The sequence below is a fragment of the Primulina eburnea genome, chromosome 10 (genome assembly GCF_022965805.1).
Source record: "Primulina eburnea isolate SZY01 chromosome 10, ASM2296580v1, whole genome shotgun sequence".
NCBI classification, from domain to species: Eukaryota; Viridiplantae; Streptophyta; class Magnoliopsida; order Lamiales; family Gesneriaceae; genus Primulina; species Primulina eburnea.
In genome coordinates this window covers 2732361-2747478 of record NC_133110.1, presented here as the reverse complement: position 1 = coordinate 2747478, position 15118 = coordinate 2732361, and the positions used below count along the sequence as shown (strand labels likewise).

The window sequence follows — 15118 nt, the reverse complement described above, 5'->3', positions numbered from 1 at the left end:
TTTTTTAATAAAATTTTTAGAATTAATGACACTATGCACGATTTCAACTAATATGATATCTGTCTTGATTTTTTAAAATTGTGGAAAATAGACCAGTTTCTCAGAAGATTACGCCTTTGTTCATCTCTTGCTTAACATGATTAGGGAAACTTGATGATGCATCAACATCACTGTTAATTGTCGCACATCGGTTGGATAAATAACCTGAGAGTTGCATATATTGGCTTGGACAATCCTCCCCCCTTGAACTAGCTTTTGAGGTTGAGTTAGGTCCAAGTTCCATTCTTAACAAACATCACTGTTTCGACAAAGTCGGAGATGGCATTCGTCGAGCCCGATGAACTTGGGGATGCCTAGATGGAAGATGGAGTAGCTAGATGATTGCACAGATATGGCTAATGACATTTTCCAAGAGGTTGGCATGGAAAGGTGAACGCCAACCCTATGGCATCTCAACTACGGAGGAACATCAAATATTGGGTCGCACTTAATTTGGGATCATTCGGACAAAGACATCAAAAAGTCCCCATTTAGTTCTTTTATTGATCACATTACAACATATATAAATGAGCCTAATTCATAATTGTATGATCCGATCCTGTCGAGTTCGGGCATCCAATTAGGGGCGACATAAAAATGCGGCTTGTTTCCTAGGTGTAAAGTGGCAAGCAAAGAAGAATTAACAGTACTCTTCCAGTCGTAGTGCAACTTGTGCCTTTTGATTTAGTTTTTTGAGATTTTGGTATTATAAAATCATTCCCCAAAAAAAAAAACGTGTGATTAATTAAGTGCATATTTAATTAATTTTAGTTATTGTGATTTGGTTGAAATAGTTAATTAAAAGCTGTTAGTTAGGCTGTACACAACTCACACTCGAATTAGTCCATCATTATCGCAATTTGATCCAGACAAATTATATATGTAATTAAATATGAGTAGGTCTCTTGTGAGACGGTCTTACGAATCTTTATCTGTGAGATGGGTCAAGCCTACCGATATTCACAATAAAAAGTAATACTCTTAGCATAAAAAATAATATTTTTTAATGGATAACCAAAATAAAAGATTCGTCTCACAAAATACGACTTGTGAGACCATCTAACGCAAGTTTTTGCCTTAAATGATTGCTTTTAATTAGAGCTTATTATATAGTGTTGCGTGATTTGGAAAATGAAGGCATTGCCTAACTAACAATGGAAATTATCACCTCATTTAAACTATTTTAAACTTATATATTTTAATATTATTATTATAATAATTAATGTAAGTTTAAAAAATTGTTTTATTCCCATATTTTTTATTTCTAATTTATTTTCTTCTCAAGAATTTCAGTTGGGCTTTGTTTTGTTTCGAAATTATCCTCAAAATTAAACTTGTTTTGTTAACATGGCATTGCTCGAAGGACATATGTATCTTTGAAACAGATTTCAAAATTCGAAAATACGTCGGGTTTTTAGCTCGTTAATTTTCCGCAAAAGAAATCAATTAAGCAAAATTTTAAAACTATAGAGAACTTTTTTTTCCATTTAATACAAAGTATATAAATTTTATTTTTATTTTTGCAACATTTAGTTAGAAAACTTATAAAATTGGATCTTTCTATTTTTTATTTAATTAATCCAGGAGTTGGAGTTGACTCACTTTCCGGCCACAAATGAAACAGAATCTGTTCCCACTAAATATCCAAGATTCCTGGCGATTCATTTTCCCGTCACACAAGATCTCCCTGGAGCAGCCACATTAAAGTCACCTGTGTAAGTATCATTTTTTTTTCTCGAAAATTTTATGCTAATTATATATCAACAGTTACTTTTACACACCCTTAAAAAAAATTAAAAAAAAAAACTAGTCGAAAATTTTATACAAGATTTTACCTCCTAAGAGTTGAGGTTGCGGCTATGCTCTAGGTAATGAATGACCTCTGTTTGATATCATGTCAGCGTTCGATTTTTAGGATATTATTTCACGATACTCAAAACCAACCCGATTTTAGTGTTTTACTTGTCAACATTTTTTTAAGCTGATCAAGAGGAGTCTGCTACGATTGATTCTCAAACCGATCAAGATTTCGTCTCAAATTTAAGACATTTGTATCATATTAGTTAAAAGATACCGATAGATGACTCAAGTTGATGTAGTTATGGATCTTCCAAGATAATAAAGAATCGACCATCTTATTTGTGCATCAAATGGAGAGAAGGAAAGATATATAGAATATGTGTACCGCATATATTTTGTGTTATTCTCTATGTCTCTAGGATCATAACCTTATAAAATCTTAATAGTCCTCGACTCATCATAGAATACTTAATTGAGTTGAGTTTCTACGTATAAAATGAACCATAACAATTTATTCAATACTTTGAAAACTCATTATTAAATAGAGCACCTTATTCATGAGTCTTTTATTAGATAATAATATGTTAATGTAAAATTAATTAAATTATGTGAAGCCAAAAATAGTTCTAACATTAAAAAATAACTATTTCAAAATTTTAAACAACGACAAGTTTTGTTAATTATATAATTGAAATAATAGATTATTTATTAAAATAAATAAAGAAACGTGATATGATGGAGAAAATTGAATTTAAAATAATAATTACAATAACTCCCATCCATGACCTATTCATGTAATTATCCACGTGCGGAATATGACTATGGATTTATTGTTTGACAAAATAAAACTAAGAGTTTGATGTCGGCCAAACATTATCATCATCTGACAAACTTTATAAATATTATATTTACTTACGTATATGAGTGTATAACAATTGATTTGAACACGCATGTCCATAAAATTTAATATTATATTTTTTTAACATTAATGATCAATTTTGTTATGTATATGACTTTACCATCCTCCGAAAAAAAAAATATTTATTTCATTTTTTCTCGTTTTTATAGAAAAAAATCAACAATTTCTTAATTAGAACTATTTATATAGCTAACATATCTAATTTAGAGTGAGTCTTACGTTATACCGTCTCACGGATCTTAATATATGATACGAGTCAACCCAACAAATATTCACAATAAAAAGTAATATTCTTTGCATAAAACGTAATACTTTTTCATGAAAAACTCAAATAAGAGATCCGTCTCACAAATACGACCCCTGAGACCGTCTCACAAATATAATAATATAATTTTTTTCATGAAAGACTCAAATAAGTTTTTGTCTCTAATTTATTGATACTTTTAGTAATATATATATATATATATTATTAAATCGTATGAGAAAGATAAATCATTTTGTAAAAACACACAAATATAATAATATAATTTTGAAATGTTACATGTTTTTTTTGGGTAACTTGTGATGCCGCAAGACAACTCGTGACGCTGCAAGATATATATTTAGGAAAACATCTTTGAAATATAACATCAATCATATTTTCCTACATCTTTATAGATTTTATTGTATTAAATGCTTTAACGTACGATATTAACGTAAACATTTGTTGAAACGTAAAACCTGATCTAACTGTTGTCAACTCATTCACAACGTGGACGGACGCCCAAAGTTGATCACCTGGTTAGTGGTGGGCCAGGTGAACCCACTTTTTTTTTTTTTTTTTTATAAATATATATTTATATATATACTGTCGTTTTGAATTTATTATTGTTTTGGATAAAAGCGTCTTGCTCGATTGTTTTCTTAGGGGAAAAAAAATGAAAGGAGCTTGAAAGAAACTTGTCCATATCATATGTATAGTTAACGATTTGATTAGAGTGCAATTTAATTTTTATGATTTAATGTAAAATCATATATATTTTTATTATATATATATATATATATATATATATATATATACACACACACAAATATTTTATTCGATCATAGAAAAATCTTAATTACAGAAAAATCATCGTCAATCTAGATTGATAACGCTAACACCTGATAAAGCCAAAAATAATTTTTTAAAAAATTGAGAATCCCGTTGGTTTGATTTTGTTGGTAGCTAGATTTGTTGTCTTGTCTTTCATATATCCATTTTGCATGATAATTGTCATTATATACATATATACATATATATATATATATATATATATATATATATATATATATATATATTGTTTATTGTTCACACTCATTTATATATATAGAACAGTTAATCTCATTCATAGCTTTCACGGATCGAAGTCTGCCGTGAGTTATGATGTGTTCGTATAACTTTTCGTTCGTATAGTTTCTCTTTGGTAATCATGTACGATTTCTTCTATGCATTGTGTTTTGTTTTCAAATACTAATTAATAGTAATAGTTTTGAATTCTAATCCAAATTGAATTATGAATACACTAATTAACATATTTTACTTATATAGCACTATATTAAATCATATTGTTTTAAAAAAAATTAAAAAAAAAATTGTGTTTATTTATTTTCAATTATTCCAAATTCATCAATTTTTCAACCGATCCTACTGGCTACTATGTTTTGAAGAGAAACAAGAATTTTGCGAAAAATATCATAATTAAATAATATTTACTAGCTAATTCATTTTGATTATCTATGTTGGCTTTATTACAAGAAAAACTTTCATTTGAACATTTTTTATCTAATTTTTGTTACTAGATAAAAAATAAAAAAAATATTATAAATATAATTATCTAATATCTGATCGATTTGACGAGCCTAACTGGTCGTACCGGTTAGACTGCTAGCATGCATTGAGGCTTGCAGTGTGGTGGGTGATTCACGACGAATCAATGATGAGTAAGTGGTGCCCAAAACTTCATTTTAAAAAGAAACTATTTTATAGAAATAAAAATTACAAAATTGGTCCACAAATGGTGATTTTTGGTTCGGTAAGCTATCAAAGTTTGTTTTGATGCAATTAGTAGGCTTCTTTTGTATTATTTTTTCACGGACTAAAATGACATCAGACATATCAACGATAACTGACATCGTATAACAACAACGAAGACCGAACATGTTCGTGCTATATTCGACGAACAGAGGATCAAAAGTAATCAACATATCAATGATATTTAACACCTCGGCAAAAAATAATCGTATGTTCGATTTTCCCACAAATTTTGTATCGCACGAGTTTGTCGTACATGATATGTTCAATGCAATTTACTCAACTAACGTGATTTATGTGGTATTGTATCAGCTCTAGAGTTTACTAACGGATCAAAATAGACGTCGAATGTTTCATCTTACTGACCGAAATGCGTAGAGTTAAAAAATAATTCAAAATAGGCCAAATTACCAAACCAATTTTATAATTTTCCTATATAAAAATCGAAACAAATTTAGACCATTCAAAACATGCATCAGAATATAATTTTAGTTTTTAAAAATGCAATAGTAAATACAATATTTTTATTTAATTAACTATTATATTCAAAACATAAGAAAACAAAATCCTAAATTTCGAGTGCTGAATTTTCTCAGTTAGAAATCAAAAATCAGATTTGTATAACGTCTTACATTTATACAGTAGAATAAATAAAAATAAATATAAAAGTATTATAATAAAATTGAATCTTCTTTACGCACATGGGACAATAACATTTATTTTATAATAAATATAAATAACAAAATAAAATATGGGATGTATGCTGCTCTGCAGCTTTCTGTGTGCCAGAGAGACATAGAGATCGAGGATGAATTCAACTTCTTCACGGCGCCGGATAAGTTATATGCTCCATTCCTGCGCTCACATACGTATATGCATACATTTTTCTGTATCTCTACTTTTTCATTTTCTATATATGTGTGTGTATATGTCTCTTCTTCCTCGCTTACAACTCATCACCAGAGCTTCCATTCCCAGTACTACTCTTCTGCCCACACTGCCTAGCTCTTGCATATCAGAGAAAAATCATATATTATAAGGATCATATTCCCATATTTCTCTGTTTGTAACGTATATATTCACAAGCTAAAAAAACCCATGCATTTTTCATGATCAAATTTATGTTCGAGTTATTTATTGATATTTAGTATTATATATCCAGGTTAATTCTGTGTCTATTTCTATCATCATGAACTGCTTGGAGAGCTGGCCGGAACCCGTAGAGCGAGTCCAACATTTATCCGACAGCGGGATAGGGGTCATACCCGACCGCTACGTGAAGAAGCCACTGGAAAGGCCGGGTTCAGCTGAACCTGTCCCGAGTGATGAAGTCAACATTCCTGTCATCGACATGAAGGATCTGTACTCAGGGGATGCGTCACTCAGGCGAAGGACGGCCCTTCTCATCGACAGCGCTTGCCGCGAGTGGGGATTCTTCCAGGTGGTCAACCACGGCGTCAACCACGAGCTGATGGCGCGTACCCGTGAGGCCTGGTACCAATTCTTCCATCTCCCGCTGGAGGAGAAGCAGAAGTACGCGAATTTGCCGACTACTTACGAGGGATATGGGAGTCGGCTGGGGGTGGAGAAAGGGATGTCCCTGGATTGGAGTGATTACTTCTTTCTTCACTATCTGCCCGTGGCGGTCAGGGATCAGAACAAGTGGCCGACTCTTCCAGTTTCTTGCAGGTATATCGACTTCTGTTTTTTAGAATAGTATCCGCAGGTTCAGGTATATCTATTTTGCTACGCAAAAAACGTGTTTATAAGTGTCATTTTCGAAGGAAAATTGCGTGTCTTTGTGGAAAATTGTGATTAAATTCAAAGTCAATATATGCATTTTTATGTGGAAAATGAGATTCGGGACCAGATGTTCCAATCTCTTTTGGCATCAACTAATCGGGGAAGAATTTCTAAATTTTATATAATAATCAGTTGAAATATTAGTACCCTTGATCTTAAATAATTCTTCTATCGTTTCATTGTGTTAAATATATTTCGATGAAATGTTTCTTTCATGATTTATATATTATTGTTTGTACGTAAATGAAGATGGAATCCAATTGATTAATGCAGGAGCCAAGGAATTTGATTTGCCCATGTTTTCATCTATCTACTTTGATCGATCCCGTCCCGTCAGGGAAATAATTAGATTCTAGTGCGTGGACATGCTTAATATATATTCCTCGAGCTTGTGAACTTCAAATTTTAAATTCTGGATCAAAAAATAGATAATAAAGGGCAAGATTCTTTAAAAGTATACATATTCTATGGTTAAAAATCGACCCGTCTTGAAGATTTACAATATGTGATCTGTTGCATGACAATTTCATGCGTTATTGTTGAAATAATTGCAGGCAACTGGTGGACGAGTACAGCAGAGAAGTGGTTGAACTTGGTGGTAAATTGATGAAGGTTTTCTCAACAAATCTTGGGCTAAGAGAAGGGTATCTTCAAGATGCCTTGGGAGGAGACGACGAGATAGGTGCATGCTTAAGGGTTAACTACTATCCAAAATGCCCTCAACCGGATCTCACATTGGGTCTTTCCCCCCATTCGGATCCGGGTACGATGACCCTTCTGTTCCCCGATGAAAATGTTTCGGGTCTCCAAATTCGCCATGCCGGTAACTGGGTCACCGTCAAGCCACTGCCTAATGCCTTCATAGTCAACTTAGCGGATCAACTTCAGGTGTCCCCACATCTTTTTTTGCTTTGTTGCGTCAATTTATATATGCATCCATAAAACAACATGATTAACAAACAACAAGATTTCGAGTTGCATAGTTTCTTGACAAAATATTATATATATTGCAGATACTGAGTAATGGAAATTACAAAAGCGTGGAACATAGAGTGATCGTGAACGCGCAGAAAGAGAGGGTCTCCCTTGCTTACTTCTACAACCCAAAGGGAGACATAGCGATCAAACCAGCCGAGCCTCTTGTTTCGAAGGAGCATCCGTCCTTGTATCCAGCCTTGACATTTGATGAATATAGACTCTATGTTAGGACAAAGGGTCTCCATGGAAAGTCCCAAGTGGATTCACTCGTCAAATCACCACCCCCCCCCCCCCCCCCCCCCCCACACACACACACACACACAATAAATAATTCAGACTCCTCGTTGTTCCCTCTAAATTAATAATTTTCTCTTATTAATTATTTGCATGCTTTTGCTTCACTACGTCGTTGTGTAAATGCACTTTAAGTAGTATTATTAATGGTGTTGATTGCTTTTTCTTGCCATTAATATTTCTCGTGTTTTGGGTTTTATTTATATATATATATATATATATATAGACACACACACACATATATGTGTGTGTGTGTAATTGTTCTGCAATTATCATGAAAATATGATCCAGCTCAAAGTGGTTAAGGCCAATTACCTTTATATAATAAAAATTAAAAACCATCAACTTTATTAAGATTTTTCTATTAAATTCACAACCACCAAAAAGATAAACAAAAATATATCACGATATAATAGAGAAAATTGCAATTTTAGTATATAAGTTGCTTGTTTTAAATTTTAGTCGTGTAATATACTTAAATTTTGGCTTTTATACAATAACTTAGATTGTTTTTTGGTTTTGGTATTTTTTTATTCGAAACAACTAAATTCACAAAATATTTATTATTTGACACGGATAATCTTCTACGTAACTCATGTGACAAAATAAAGCTTATATTCTACACAATAAAATATAAATAAACAAAAATAAATGAAAATTAAACGATGATTTGTTCCTCCAATTTGAATTATTGAGTGTCATTTGCTCTATTTTTGTCATATAAACTTTAATTTGAGTAATATGAGTCGAATTCTCGTCACTTGTGTTACGTAAAAAATAATCAATGCCAAATAAATCATATTCGATGGATTTAATAGTTTTTAGCATAAAAAAATACCCAAAAAAATTCAAGTTATTGCATAAAAATCAAACTTTGACAAATCATATGACTAAACTCAAAACAGAACAATTTACGAGACTGAAATTTCAAATTTTACAAAAATAAATGACGAGAATTCAACTCATATTACTCACGCTTATATTATTAAAGGAACGTCTCACGCTTATATTAATAAATATTTTTAATTGATATCGAAGTAATTTCAGGTAATATATAGAAGTAGATTGTAAATTTATAGAATCACCATTTACGTAATTATCAATTCGAATAAAATTTAACGATAATGATAATTTATAAATTCTATCATAAAACATATGGTGACTATGGGTGTTCAAACTTCGAATAAAACCGAAAAAATAGAAAATCCAAACCGAAAAAACTGAACACCGAACCGAACCGAAAGCCGCATTTTGTAATTCGGATACAAATGTTAAAACCGAAGTTTATTTGGTTCGGTTTTGGATTATATATGTCAAAACAAAAAAAAAACCGAAAAAACCAAAATTTCATTAAATTAATATTTTTTTTATATTTTTATTTATATTATATATTTTGATATGATATTTAGTAAATGAAAAACCATTTTGAACAATTTTTAGTTGATTGTTATTTGTTTAATTTGTTTAGATCTTATATTTAAATATTTTACTAAGAAAACATATAGGAAGTTAACATATTATATTTTACAATATATTAATATTATTAATTTAAATAATTATATCAAAACCGAAATAACCGACCGAAATAACCGAACCGTTTTGGTAGAAAACCGAACCGAATCGAAGAAAAATGGTTCGGATTCGAATTATATATTTCTAAAATCGAAAACCGAAATAAAAAATCGAAAACCGAACCGAATTGACTGATGAACACCACTAATAGTGACCATATATAGGTATTACAACGAGCTGACGACTAGATATCAACAAGCACAACAAATTAACAAAGGATTTTTTGATTATAATCTAAACCGATTTTTTTTTTTTTGTGGTGATTAAAATATCGAACATATCTTTTTATCACCAAAATTAATTTGTCAAAAAATATTGAATAGGTCTCTTGTGAGACGGTCTCACGAATCTTTATCTGTGAGACGGGTCAACTCTACCGATATTCACAATAAAAAGTAATACTCTTAACATAAAAAGTAATATTTTTGATGGATGACCCAAATAAGATATCCGTCTCACAAAATACGACCCGTGAGATCGTCTCACACAAGTTTTTGCCAAAAACGTTTTCCAATTTCTTTTCTTTTTCTTCTCTTTTTTCAATTGTACTATGATGTTTGGAGTCTGCTTCTTAGGTTTGAAAATTTGTACAGTCGAACTTTTGTGTTGCTTTTTTCGTTTCCCTTTTAAGGTGAGGAATTAGGAATGGCACGTTTTTTTAACGACTATAAAGGATATCCTTTTTTCCTACCTTGATGGGCTGAAATTAATAATTATTTATTCATATCAATTGATTTAATGGCGATATAATTGTTTTAGCTAGTCAACAAATTGTTCTATTCCCATATTTGTTTTCAATTTTTTTTGTTAAATAAAAAAATATTGATTTTTTTTTATGACCCAGGAGCTCAAAACAACTATTTTTTTCGTTCACATTGTGTAAACTATTTAGCTAACTTCGAAGACTACAAATCATGTTTATCAGGTAAATCGCATCAATTTGAATGATTGATCCATGACTCTTCGTTCAAAGACAAAAGTTTTGTTCATTCAACATAAAGTTTGTTGTTTGATTACAAACTATAAATATGAACTGATGGAGATTAATAAAGTTTTTATAAAGTTACAATTTTTATATTCAAACGAAAATTATGATACGATAATTAAATAATGTTGTATTTTGATTGATGAATTCGATCGAGACAAAGACGTGATATGGGAAATGATTTAAGGGATGGTTTTTTTTTATAAAAAAAAAAACACTCATATTTTGTTTATTTGAAATCAATCTTAGTTACTATTGAAATTAGTATCTCACTCATGCAATGTACATAATATTATTTTATTTAATTAATTATTAAAATTAGTAAAATCTGAGCATTTGAATAATCACTTAAAATTATAGGTATTATGTAATGAATATATTTAAATTTTAAATATTATTATACGATGATATGTAATAACTGTCTCTACTAGAGAAAACAATCGAAATGTGTCGCTTGAGTTATTATATAGTTGAAAAGATTTAAGATGTAAAATTACCATAAATTATAATTTTTTTGTAAAACCACAAGTGATTTGTCTTACATTATAAAAATATTATAAAAAAAATATTTATATCGATTGAGATACCATTCAAATGTGGATAACAATTTTCTATCGTCATATGGACTTAGTGAATTTTTATTAATAAAAATATAAAATATATTTTAAAAATCATATATTATTCCGTCTATAAAAATTTTAAATAATAAATAAATATTGTCCAAAAAAGAAAAAATTTCTTGTTATTTAGTATGTAAATAATTTTGATTTAAAAAATTAATTAATTTTTATAACATGATAAAAAATATTTATATTAACGTTGTGATTAAGATGAATAATAATAATAATAATAATAATAATAATAATAATATCAATTTAAGAACAATCAATATATTAAAAAATTACGATGATATTGTTAACTAAAAAGTTGTAAAACACTATATTATGTAAAAAAATATATTTTATTTAATATTTATAAGTAATGAGAACTTAATATAGTAACACTATGTTTTTGGTGTGGTGTCGTTGACCACCAAATTAATTCCTATTCTTTTAAATAAAAACGAGTGTAATGGTGAGTAAGGTCGAATCCACAGGGAATGAGAGATTATTTCTTTCGAGTAAAAATGCAAATAAAAAGGGAGGAATTTTGGGATATTAATTTAAATAAAATGCTAAACTAATATACTTCAAGAACGGAAAAATAATAAATTTAAATGACAATTAATCAACTAGGATAAAGTAAAGAATTTAATATGAGACAGATCTGATTCAAGGGGATTCTACTATTTAATTATATTACTGGTCATCGGCAAACAAATAATTTATTCAAGTTGTTCCAAGCAATTAACCTTAGAATTATAGGGATATCCGCTAAAATTTTTGTGTTTTCCTAAATTAATTGACTGAACCCAGCATCCCGTCAAAACTTATCAATAATTAACTGGGCACGTTAGCGTCCCATATTATCTAAAAATAACATTTTCGTTTCGTGAAAACAGTTAATTCTAAAATCTAACAACCGAGATATCTGCAATTGGAAGATTTATTTCCGTCGATTTATTTAGATTAAATATATTATGATAGCACAATACATCTAATCTATGATAGTCATGTATCAATCATTCATGACAATTACGGATCAATGATTTTATAGTTAGCAGTAGAAAATCATACATCGAATTAAATTGTCAGATTAAACGATATACAATATTCATATTATTAAATCATAAATCAACAAATACTTTGAATAAAAAGAATATTAACTCTAAAAACAAATGCCTCACAGTGATAAATTAAACATTAAAAATATCTCTTAAATCAGAAATAAAACTTAGCCAAATAGGGAGAGAGTTGGAGAGAAAAATTTTGCGCCCTTTTTCTTCTTCCCTTCTCGTGAGATGTGGTGATTGGATCGGAGAATGAATTCTTGTTTTATGATTCAGCCGTCTCCCATGTTTTTTGTGTTATGTGAATAGTGTAGGCAAGAAGGGAAGTATTCTTTGGGTCCAAAATTAAGCTAGAAAGCCCACTAATTTAAATTAACCCTAATTAATTCCTAAAATATAAATTAATAGATATTATTTTATCTAGATTTTCCTCCTTACAATTTTTTTTTGGCAGCTGAAACTTCATCATAAGGCGTGGCCACGCCTTGTTCCAAGAACTCTTCTGGTTTGGTCATTCTCTTTCAAACTTATCTTGGAAACTTCAAATGTGATAAACATCACCTTTTTAGCTCAATATTGCTCCAAGATCGTAAAAGATCCTCCTACAATAAAATTACACAAAAATGTATCAATTAAACATATCGGAAGGTTGAAATAATGGGAAATATGAAAATAAAAATACTAACTATTACGAGCCTATCAGTTTTCAAGGGACATCATATTCAAATTAAATTTTTAAAAAGAAATAAAAATTAATACTTAACATTTAATAACTTATTCATTATATATTTATATTAAAGATATATAAAGACATTACACGAATAGTTACATGATATAATTATTTCTTTGTGTAGCAAATGAATTTTGGCGGGATTCAATAAATTTAGTGTACGACTGAGCGCTTGCCGTTTTACCAAAAGCTATAGCTGGTGGTAATGGTGTAACTCAAATCTTTTAAACCACACAGCAGCTCAAGTATCACGGTTTGATCGCTCTACCAAGCAAGGATAATTATTGCACACAACAATCTCCCTGTCAATAATTGCAGTCCTTGCAATCTATGAGAATCGAACCCGTGACCTTGGCTCTGATACCAATTGTAGGACCGAACGCTTGCTGCTTTACCCAAAGCTATAGCTGATGATAATAGTGCAACTCAAATATTTTAAACCGCACAGCAGCTCAAGTACCACGGTTCGATCGCTCTACCAAGCAGAGACAATTATTGCAGCCAACATTTAGCATACAACCATATTTTTAAATATAATAGTATCTCTCTTGTGAGGCACATGATGTTTTTTTAATGTAATTAATGAATAAAAATAATAGGTATAAGCACATTTAGCATACAACTAATCTCATATACCTAATGTTTCGAGAATTTATACGACAAATAAATCACTTATAAGCTCTTAAATTTAAATTTAAATTTAAAATTGCATTTGGATCGATGGTTTGTAGCTAGAGAGTTCAAAACCATTGATTTATTTGACAAAATTCACCTGACAATGTACGTAGTTCAAATATCAATCAGAGTAAAACATCTATAAACTAATAATGTTGAGACTGTGAAATTTTTATTAGTTTAGAAAAATAATAATTTAACGATAAACTAATAATTTATTATTTTAAAGAGTTAGTTTTCGATTCAACGAAAATAAATTTTATTATATTCGTTGTTTTTAATAATTAAATAGTAATCGTTTTATTGATTAATCAAATAAAATTCAATAAAATTCACTTTATATAGATAAACAACAATATAATTGAATTTCAAGAAAAATAAAAAAACAGTATAATCATATTTGGGTTTTTATTAAAAATAATTTAATTTTTAAAATTAATTTCAAAAATACTTTTAAATAAAAAACGTTTGCAAAACTACCTCAATCCGCGCTTACGAAGCGCGGACGCTGCTCACGTGGCGCAGCGTCCGTGCTTCGTAAGCGCGGACGCTGCAAACGTGGAGCAGCATCCGTGCTTACGAAGCACGAATGGTGCTTGCGACAGAATTTAGCGACGGACTATATATAGACCCGTCGCTAAAATTGAATCAGCGACGGTTCTAAAACACCGTCGCTAAATATGAATCGGCGACGGTTGCCTTTGCGACGGTTTCAAAACCGTCGCTCAGTGTAGCGACGGTTTCAAAACCGTCGCTCATTGACCTTACAGCCAGCATGCAATGTGCGCACTGCGAAAAACCATTTTTGTTGTAGTGAAGATATTGAAAAAAAACAGACAAAAATTAATCACGAAATAAGTTTTTTCAGATACTTTTATTAGGGGTTGGTACGGTACAGGGTATACCGTACTACTGTACCGTATACTGTACCGAAAATATCGGTATAGAATTTTTCCATACCGATACCGATACTGCGGTATATCGAATTTTCAGTATGAAAAAAGTTCATACCGATACCGTACCGACACCGAAAATTTTGTCAAAATACCGAAAAAATGCCGGTATACCGAAAAAATTTTCGCTATACAGACATTTTTTCGGTATACCGAACTTAAATTTAAAAAATAATAATAATAAAAAATTATTTTCGGTATTTCCGTATATACCGAAATACGGAAAAAAATATTTCGTACCGATACCGATAACGAAAATCCGAAATTTTCGGTATCTCGATTTTTCGGTAAGTTCGGTATTTTTTTCGACACGATATTTCGGTATTTCGATATTTTTTCCCACCCCTAACTTCTACTATTCAACTTGGTTTTTTCAGTGAGTCAGAGATGACTGACTTTGGTTTGTTTAGGCAGCAGGATTTTCGACAAAGACGGAGTGTGAAAATCCTGTTGACTTATAAATTATAGTCTATTTTTTTATGAATAATATTAAATGTACCACCAATATATTGTTAGAACGATATTTATAATTATTATATCACGAGATTTTACTATTATATCATAAGATTTTACTGTTATATCGCGATATTTTGTATTCAATATATCAGCCTAGACAGTCATCCCCGACTCACTGAAAAAACCAGGTTG

At 30.2% G+C, this 15118-nt stretch overlaps 1 protein-coding gene across 1 annotated transcript; it reads left to right on the top strand.

The window, feature by feature from the left end:
* Positions 1-5749: 5749 nt before the first annotated feature.
* LOC140803679 (jasmonate-induced oxygenase 2-like) lies at positions 5750-7954 on the top strand. Its single transcript, XM_073159576.1, has 4 exons — positions 5750-5788; positions 5974-6500; positions 7169-7502; positions 7628-7954. The coding sequence occupies exons 2-4, from the start codon at positions 6001-6003 to the stop codon at positions 7952-7954; spliced, it is 1161 nt and encodes a 386-aa protein (XP_073015677.1). The 5' UTR covers positions 5750-5788; positions 5974-6000.
* The last annotated feature ends 7164 nt before the right edge of the window (positions 7955-15118 follow it).